General features: G+C 42.5%; 1 protein-coding gene across 1 annotated transcript; it reads right to left on the reverse strand.

The window, feature by feature from the left end:
- Positions 1 to 6: 6 nt before the first annotated feature.
- On the reverse strand, positions 7 to 7,031 carry LOC139660336 (cysteine-rich and transmembrane domain-containing protein 1-like). The gene is made up of 3 exons (XM_071538448.1): positions 6,886 to 7,031; positions 1,929 to 2,251; positions 7 to 551 (listed from the first exon to the last, which is right to left on the reverse strand). The coding sequence occupies exons 2-3, from the start codon at positions 2,230 to 2,232 to the stop codon at positions 448 to 450; spliced, it is 408 nt and encodes a 135-aa protein (XP_071394549.1). The 5' UTR covers positions 2,233 to 2,251; positions 6,886 to 7,031; the 3' UTR covers positions 7 to 447.
- Between the last annotated feature and the right edge of the window lie 3,418 nt (positions 7,032 to 10,449).

Raw genomic sequence — 10,449 nt, forward strand, 5'->3', positions numbered from 1 at the left:
CGTACCGACGCTCGTTTCATTATTGCGTATCCGCCTTGTCTGCGCTGTGAGCGTGCGTGGTGTGTGTGTTGTGTGTGTCGGTGTAAGATTACAGTACAGAGCCTGAGATTTAGGGTATGCTTAGAAGCTCAGTTACAAGCTGCTACGGAGCACCCCCTGGACAGGGTCAGTCAGTGCTGAGGGCTTTACATCAAGGTGGAGCGAGGGGCTCTGGGTAGAGACTTGTAGACTTCCATGTGGGATTGAGGAACGGCTTTTATTTATAGACAAGCAAAAGACCCCGGGGAGGAAACGAGGGCGGCGGGGGGGGGGGGGTAAGTTAGGGGAGTGCAGAGGTTTAAGGCAGAGAGGGAGGTGGGGGGCGGAGGGGTGCAGGGGTGGGAGAGGGTGTTGAGGCACAGAAAACGGGCAGGGGGGGGTAATGAGGTCAACGGTTGGGGAATAGCGTTATGTCAGCATGTCCCAGAGACAGCAGCAACACAGAGCCGTCCAGCAGGCTGTCAGACATGTGTCTCCTGTGTCATCTCTCCTCCTCTCCTCCACCACGTACACTGAGAGAGAAAGAGAGAGAGAGAGAGAGAGGTGTAGGAGGGAAGAAGAAAAGCCAAAGATGGAGGAGGCGGGAAGGGTTGAGGGAGGGAGGCACGAGGCGAGATAGAGGAGAGGAACAGAGAATGGAAGAGAATTTCAAGAACGCAATTAGTCATTTTTTCACTGAAATTACAGAAAGCCAGCGGATAATTCTCTAAATTACCGGGGACATCTTCAGCAGTGAGTTCAAGTGTAACCATGGCTCCCGTGATTCTCTTCTCATTATGTTCATCACGGGAGATGCATGTCACCATGGTAATGCCACAGCAGGTCACAGCTTTCAGATCAGACACCGTTACAGTTGAGTGACATAATCACTGCTTCAGGCATCACTGGGCAAATGAGACGAGACCTTATGGGCCTACACACACCCACAAGGCATCACCTCTTACGAATGCAGGGAAAGACAGTAAGAAGGTAGTTGCTTTATTTTTAGTCAGTGTGCCTAAATTAGTAATGTGAAAGGATTATATTACCTATACATGGGATTTACCATCTGCTTCAGTCTAACCAGCAAGTCAAACAAAATACATTATTGTTCCCCTGAACAAACACATCTCCCTTTCCTTGTGTTGTGATTAATCATTCATGCAGAGAAACACTCATCCAGCTTTTAACAGCCAGGTGGAGTGAGTCAGGGCGTAGGTGAGTGCGTTACCTAGGTAACCAGCTCTGGTCAATAGATAACGAGAAGCGAGCTAGCCACTTATCATACTCTGATAATTATCAACTCTGATAATGATATGACAATGATTTGAACTGGTTAATGATTAACCCATATTAAATAGTGAGGTGTTCTATCAAGATGACTCACGGCCAAAATCTCAATTGTACAACATGCCCCCTTTGATCAGCCAACAGAGGCGTATCTGGAGCCGGTTGTGAGAGCAATATCACTTCCCTATTTGCATTTATACATAAAGGGGAAGGTGTTCTATTCACTATGCTCTCTGGGAGCAGGTCGGCTCTCTTTGCATATGCAGTTTGAATATTTTGCAGCTCGATAGCTGCTTGCCGTTTCTCACCTTTTACCACAGTTTAGCGAGTTGCTCAGCTGAGAGTTCCTACTGGCTGGTTGCTACCAGCCATGACCTGGCTTGACATCACACTCTTTAATACTTAATACTTCAATACTGAGTCACTGAGTATCCAGTAACAATTCTTCTATTTTAATTCAATTCTTGTATTTTACAGTCCCAGACAACTCTCCTCATTCAGCAAAACACTTCTCACATTAGTAGCCTTCCAGCCAAAAACTGTTCTGACAGCTACTCAGTGATGACAGTCAATTCAGGGGTTCATAATCACATTAGTCTCTTTTGTATGGCTGCACCCACCTGTGTTTTTGGGAGCTTCCCCATACATGGGTCCAGGAGGTGGCCCTCCCTGCCAGCCAAACTGTGGTTGTCCGGGGTATCCATTGTAAGGAGGCTGTCCCGGGCCAGGATACGGGCCTCCGGGGCCCATGGGTCCGGCAGGGTAGTTCGGGTAGGCTGGATTAGGCTGCTCCATGTTAACGGGGTATCCTTGAGGAGGATAGCCCTGAGGAGGAAAGCCCTGCTGAGGAGGATGGCCCTGGCCTGGGTAGCCCGGAGCAGTGGGGCCGGGGCCCGGGTATGGAGGGGGCTGCTCAAAATTCATCTGTGAACTGAACTATCACCTGAATGATGAGAGACAGAGAGAGAGGGGCATTGTTTTAATGTTAATGAGCCTACAGAGTCAACACAAATATTCAGATGGCAGATGTGTGTCATATGGATGTACTAGTACCTGTGTTAATGTCAGATGTCGTACCAAAAGCCACATCTAACATGTTAGAAATCAAAGCAGAGTAACTTGACAGCCTTTTTGCAAACATAGAAGGATATGTCACACATTAATACTAATACAAATAAAAATATATTTAATGTATTACTGTGAAAAGAATTTCCTCTCTGAGGACAATAAACTAACTAACTATAACATTTTTGTCCAGCAATCCAAAACTAAAGGTCTATTTTGTTCAGTAAAAGTGATCAGTGCTTGGCTCTGAAAAAGTGCATCGGTGCATCCCTAATGTGTATGTGTGTGTGTGTGTGTGTGTGTGCGTGTGCGTGTGCGTGCTCGATCACGCACGTGTGCGCGTGTGTGTATGTGTGCAATTCGTTATGGATTCAGCCTCTAGAGTCACATTAGGCAATGAATTCCTCTGAGTGCTGATATAAGTTCACAACATTTTCAGCAAGGCACCAATGTGATGCAACTGTTGCCCAGAACAACACAATATAAGGCGCATGGCTGCCATCCCTAATCCCTACACCACCAACCAATCACGTCTCTTCCCACCTCATGCATATTGCATTCTTATCTCTCTCTGGATGAAGCTTTTAGAGGGTGTCTTACAATACAATGTTCATACCACATCCATCAGCTCTACCAGAGATAAACTAAACACCATTATCTTAGTGTGCACACAGAGGCTTTACAAACAGAGGAGGCAGCTTCAGGGTGTGCTATTGTATGACACGGTGAGGTGAGCCAATTGAGCCATGGGAAAGAGAGAGAGAGACTGAAGTTACCATAGAGGCCAAGGCTGTAACTTCACACTTGGTATTCCTCTTTATTCAGAAACACAGACATACAATACAAGGTGTCATGTTATCAAGATCACACTTTCATATTGTGTTTCTATGGGATGTGTGTGGCCAGTGTGGGGGATACTGTCTATCTAGGCCACCATTTATGATGATGATGTTACAATCTCCTCTTATCGAACACGGATATTTGGAAAATATGGAAAGTATGGAAGTTAGTATTCAACTGCAATTGTCTTCTCCATTCAAAGCCAGTGGAGAGTGTTATTTTACTTTATGGTTTGATTCAATTTGATTTGTTTGACAGCATTAGAAACACACCAAACATAAATCAAATCTTCAAGGCTGTCACAGTAAAGTCAGTGGCTTATTTCCACAGGCCAACATGTGTAGTACTGTGAAAAACAATGCACAAACAATCATACAATCATGATCAAAATGTGTCAATAGTATTAACAACCCAAAGGCATGCTGTCCGCACTAATTAGGAACCATGTTTTAACCCTTGAGCCATTTTGAAAGTAAATATTAGTGACCAACTTAGTGTCTGGGGCTATTTGTTCTCATCTACAGCTCCTGGGAAATGAAGTTATTATCATTATAACTAGCCTAAAGTTCGGGAACAAGACCACGCCTCAAGCACACATTCAATTTCCTGCTCCACCCTATTTATACGCGCCTAACCATGACCTTTTCTCTCTCTCATATGTCTCAGTTCTCTCATCTTCCCCCCCCCCAACCCCTTGCTCTTCTCTCTCAGTACAGGAACCACAGGGGGATATGATGGAGCCAAGAAGACTCCCCATCAGCGAGACAGTGCCCCCACCCTGAGTCTCAATTCCCTGGTTCCTCAAGCTATCCATCGATCCCAACTCATCTGACCCCCTCGATTCATCCCTTCATCTCAACCCGATTCATCCCTTCATCTCGACCCCCGATTCATCTCTCCACCCTCGACCCTTATTTCATCCCTCCATTCTCGACCCCTCTTTCCCTCAATAAACCATCTAAATACATCTCATAGTGGCATGGTCTTTGTTAGTGAACAAGAAAGTGCATTTCCCAACCAAGCACTAATGGCCTCTGATAAGGTAGATTCCAGTCCATATATCATCATAACCCACATACTGTCCAGCGTCACTGAAGCTGCCCATGTAGCAATGCCATAACAAAGGAAAGTGGGCCAGTTAGACAGAGCGCGGTGCTGCAGGCCAGGCAGCTCTGCTAGCCTTCCCAGGATTCCTCTGTCACTCTGTGTATGTACACTATAAACATCTAAATAACACAGCAACTCCCTTCTGCTCAGCCTCTACATGTGTCCAGGCCTCTGTCTATAGAAAAATAATAGTAACTGATATCCCGTGTTTAGAGGATACTTGAACTATGCTTTTCAAATTGGTAGACAGGATGTTATCACCTTAATCTATACTTGTTATCTGTGCTGGGAAACCAATATTCTGCTAGGTACAAAAGTGTAATGACTTGTAATTGCATAAGAACCAACCAGCTCTAGAGTTAAATAAAACCCGCTTGATCTATTTGATTGCCCTAATTTGGTCATAAAATTTATAACAAGGGTTTAAGGCGGCTTTTGTGTAGTGCTTCCTACCAGTGGATAACATGCTGAGTAGATTTTATATGAAGTTGCTGAATACCATGAAAGAGTAAAAGACCAAATTACAATAGACCAAAGAGGAATCAGGCCAAACAGGAATCACACACACACACAAACTGTCAATAGAATACTGGTGTACTACTAACACATGGTTAACTTCTTCTTTTAAGTTTAACCATAAGCTATCCTCTTTCTGCAGCACTTATGACATGATGGCCAGACATCTCACCACCTGAATGTGTTCTTCAAGCTACTACTGACAGATGGTGAAGACTCGGTAACTATGGTTACTGTGCTCGATGAGGAACAGAGGGATCCCTGGTGTGTTTTTTTTTCCTTGAGGCTCATGTTTCGTACATGTATTCACACACAGACACACACACAGACACACATACACACACTTATTCAGTGACACGCCTGCTCAGTCACTCAGAGTTGCCATAGTGAGCATAATTATGTACCTTAAGGCAGAAAGGAGCAGTAAAATTACACAACTACCCAACCTCTCCTTCTCCTTAATCGACATTCACGAGTCGCATGCCTGACCTTAGTTCCAACTTCCACCTATAAAGAATGAGTTATCTACAACCAACAAGGATGTTCGTGTTGGTTGGTTCTGCCCCACCAACAGGCACCTTGCATAAATTTTATTGTATCCAAATAAATCTTCAGCAGTCTTTGGTTTCAGCTTTAGTTTTGATCATATATTAGTTACAGGCCTTGACTCCTTATATGTGTGTGTGTATGTGCGTGTGTGCATGTGAGTTTGCATGTGCACGTCATTAGTTTGGTTTATGCCTGTTGGTCTGCCAGAATACGTGAGTGAGCCCAGACAATTTGTTTCCACAACACACTACCACAGCGATAATATCACATACACACACACACACACATACACACACACACAGTGCAGGTTGGAGAGGTCTCCAACTGTGTTCAAACTAGTAGCGAGCTATCTTTGAACTTCATGGGATTATATGTATTGACAAATGACTAAATAGGCGTAGACAATCCACTAAGAGTTTGTTATAATTGTGGCAGCACTTTTTAACAATTTACAGTAGAAAAAGCCCCATTTGAAATTTACAGGACTAAAAGAAAGACGCTACCAGAGTAGACTAAAGAATATGATCAAATGAATCTGGGACAAACTTCAGAAAACCCATCCAGGGATGCTAATTTTAATGTGTAAATGTCAACTCTCCATTGAGTTGCTGTGAATTTACTGTGAAGTTAGTGCTCTCACATGATATTGTAAGAACTTACATGAATAAACAAATTCCCATTGTTTATGATAGGAATTCAAACAGGAATCTTGCCTATTAAAGACACTTTACAATGTCACATTAATTGGTAAATATGACCAGAATTTACCTTAAATTTACTCCATTATAAACAACTGGCCTTATTTTCTGCGTGAAAGAGCTTCACTAATATTGTTTTTTTTTTATTAAAAAAAAAAAAAAAGAAGAAGAAAAGGGAGAAAAAAAAGGTAATTGTACTGGTGAGACATGCTTTTTCCATCTCAAGACAGGTGAGCTGTCCATGTATATTTACGTTCATTCCATGGTCTACAGACATCACAAGACAAAGACAACGGCTGTATATGGAGACACCCCATTGGACCTAATTAAGAAGCAACAATCAGCACGATTACACACACACACACACACACACACACACAATGACTGAGCTGAATAATCACGACAGACGAGGTAGAATGCTAAACATTTTAAATGCTCCTTTGTTTTGCCATCATCATATTTAATGAGTTGTATTTCCTCGCCTCATTTACAGCAGGCCTTCTGCTGCTCCAGCTAAGAAAGCGTATGTTTATATTTACACTCAAAACGTTCATTTATTCCCAACAAAAGGACTGCTAGAATAAAGGGATTATTATTAGTATTATTTTCATCGTGTAGCTGATCCGATAATAGGTCATCAGTATAACCTGTTATACCATTTTATTAATACATAAGCCGAGCAGAAGTCGCACCTGCAGGCCACAGCCCAATTTGCACTGTCGAGTCGCAGTTTTCCAACCCCCCCAACTTCATCACGACTATGCTCATAAAAAATAGAAAATACTAGGTGCAGACCACCTACCTTAGAATAAATAGTATCCTCGGCTGTTGTAAATAGCCGCGCTCTCTCTTTAGAGACAAACCGCTTCGATTTTCAGTGTTTGTTTCTATTTTTTTTTACCGCATTGAGCGACCCTCTCGTCTCACAAAACCCAGTGCGTATCTGTTGTGTGGGGGCCGTGACGTCATGTGAACGGTCAGCCAAGGGGTGTTGCTGATGGGAAGGGGGGAAAAAAATCCAGTATCGGACGCCAGCGCTTGACACGTGATTGGCTGCTGTGACACTCGCTGCTGAGCGCGTCCAATCGTGAGCAAGAGCGCTGAGCCGGTGCCGGTGCACGTGGAGGGAAGCGATGACTCCTGATCATCTGACTGACTGGATAAAACATTATTGCTTCACACAGCCTATGACGGAATACACGCGGAACTGGAGAGTGAACAGGATGAGTGACTAATCAATGTTAATTATTAATTAGTACCTGGAAACATTTGCCCATGGAATTTGAAATTTGACGTTATCATAATTATTAAAACGTAACGTGGCAGCCCTTGCTCTTTGTCATAAATTAGGCTGCTATAATTATGCTGTGTAATTGACTAAAAATAATATCACAAAGTGCACCACTGCTTTGGATGAGAGCCTCTCTGTTTAATTGCATCAGTGTTTTAATTCAGCAGATAGTGGGACAGTTGACCGGTTGGGCAAGGCGCAGTTCTGCTTTTCTCCCAGTAGATGTCAGTCAGTTCACAGTATGTTTTTCTTTGGGTTGTCGCTGTTCTTGTTGAGTATTGTGAAAAACTGGCTTGCCTGTTAAAGGGAAACTTGTGTGCTGTTATGTGTTTTTTTTGTTTTTTTATAGTCCAACGTCTATGTTCTATTTTTGTCTGGCAGTTCAACGTTGCCTTGCTTATCAACAAACATATAATATAAAACATACAACCAAGAACATGACCTAAATAATAATCATAAATAATTATATACATGAGGCGCACTTAGACTACATTTCAGCTTTGTTTTAATGAGTTTGCCTATTATTCCTTAATCTTCCACCAAAAAAAAAAAAAATGATAATGATAATTTGATACAAGTTCATATTTTTAATACTAAAGATAACAACGCTATGGCCTATTCATAGTATTCTGTTACATCACCACACGGCCATCTTGGTAGGAAAATAACAGGTGATTGTAATAAATTAACAGGTGATTACACTCAAACGACAAACACAGCCAATGAGCTCTGTATATTGTAAAGCACCAAGAAGTTACAGTCTAGACTTAAAAACTATCGACTCAAGTATAGAATGAGAGTAGTTGTAACGAGTTCCACCTCTGGCTACAAGGCCCCAATATTTTGTCTTCTGTAACCGCAAGATGTTCTGCTTTGTCTGTTTATAGAAGAGTAGCCTATTTCTGAGTGAGTGTGCTCAGTTTCTGTTATGACAAGACAGAGCTGTGGCTCATGGGAAGCTCTCCACGTGCCGAGCTTCCACCTGACTCTCCAGTCTTGGCTTTGTCGGTGTTTGTTTATCGCTGGACGTAGTGGACAGCCGTTAAGCAAACACACACACACACACACACACACACACACACACACACACACACACACACACACACACACACACACATACACCCACATTAAAGAAAGTGTAAGTGAATTGCAACATGTAAGACCCTACTGCACTCCATCTCCAGTGACCAGACAGTCACACAGACAGTGACACACATGCACACATCTGCTCACTCACGCACACACACACAGACACACACATACACATTCATACGTGTGTGTAAAGCAGGGACACATGCACACCAGCACACACATACAGTACACACACAACAGGAGGTGGGAGTGGGAGACAGGGTTGTGAAACACCATCTCACTTGTTAAATTCTTCCATGGGACATGGCACTACATAGCTAGTGGCTACAGTGTGAATATAGTAGCATACCAGCAGCAGCAATGACAGCTGCCATTGACAGAGGAACCTAAAGGGAAGTAGTCTCTTTCAGCAGGCTGATAGCAGATCATGGAACATGTGATGAGACATGCAAAATGAGTGCGTAGTTAGTTACAATATCAGCAGACACAGTATTGCCTCCAACGAACATTGACCTAGTATTGAGTCTAGACATGAACACTTTAAACCATGTTTGTGAAGTTGTGCATGGACATGTTGGTGGAAGGTTTTATTACTGGTGGCGACACATTAAGCAATAGCTGGACAGCAGCTGTTCAGGGGATGGTCTGAGACATTGTGCAACAAACAGTAAATGAACCATAAACCTTATCCCAAGACCAAGCCAAATACCTGGCAGCACAGTACAGTCTGCATTTCTTCTCATTTTATACTTCAAATATATTGGTGTGTAATAAGCAGACGTGGGTCAAAGTTGTAAAGTCTTATTCTTAGTGTTTCTTTTAAGTACCAGATGTGTGAGTTTTACTGTATCAGGGCAATTCAGATAGTGGTTGGTCAGAAAAGTTGCCAAGATTTTCATAGAATTTCATGTGATTGTCTAACCTTTCTGACCCTCATCGTATTGTCCTACTTGGCAAAGTAGGACATCTAGCAACCAAGCAGGCTGAAACAAACCATGAAATGTATTTGCAAGCATTATTTGAATAAGTTGTGGTGAAAGAAACTATATTAGTAACAACAAATCAAAAGTCATTTACACACACTTTAGAAATGTTTTTGAATAAGAAAGAAATTAAAAGATTCAACAATAGAAATAGAACAAGAAGAGACATAATAAAGCTATGATTGGTTTGGGGTTTGACCTTTGTGTGTAATTTTGGTAATCTAGGAATTGAAGCTTATTTTACCGTTGCACTCATCACAAGTCACTCTGGAAAAGAGAGTCAGCTAAATTCCTATAATGTAAATGTAAAAGCAAGCATGTGTGCATGCATGTGTGAGACAAGCATGCTGTCCAGCCCCCCCCCTCCCTTCCCCATCATGATAGATGTGACCAAACAGGCCGGGTGTTTGAGTGTCTGTTTACATCGTCACCCCGGCAATTCAGTCGCAGCCTGTACCATCAGCTTCAACGTGAGGAGCGGACAAAAATAGAGCCTCGTCCACCCACCCCCCCACAGGGAGGGGGAGTGGGGGAAACAGGGTGCAACGAGATGAAAGGGGGCCATATTTTGTCTATGGAAAAGGGCAATGGGGCAAGTTCACCGAGGTTCATTGAAACTTGTTGCTCAGTGTCATCCAAAGAAAAGTTGTTTACAGTAAGTCCAAGACCAACATTTTCCAAAACAAGACTTCTTGTACAATTGACAGATATAATCAGAGTTTCTATGAACCTAGATAAAGCTTTCCCTATCAGGCCCCATATGATGCAAACAGGAAATAATACACATTGCATCAACATTTACAGAGATGGTCGCTATTTTGATTAAATGTAGTTCTACAAGTAAGATATAATTTGTATCAAGATACATTTGGAAGCCCTGCTTTTGTATTTCACAATACTCAAATTACAGTAGCTTCTAGAATAGATCAGATTCCCATAGAATATAATAGGCCCTGTCAAATTCAGTTTGCATACATTTTTTTGGCTATAGCTCAGTGAT

This window comes from Centroberyx affinis, unplaced genomic scaffold, assembly GCF_046629955.1.
Source record: "Centroberyx affinis isolate AG114_WGS23_722 - 3 ecotype Tasmania unplaced genomic scaffold, CSIRO-AGI_Caff_v1 ptg000196l_1, whole genome shotgun sequence".
NCBI classification, from domain to species: Eukaryota; Metazoa; Chordata; class Actinopteri; order Beryciformes; family Berycidae; genus Centroberyx; species Centroberyx affinis.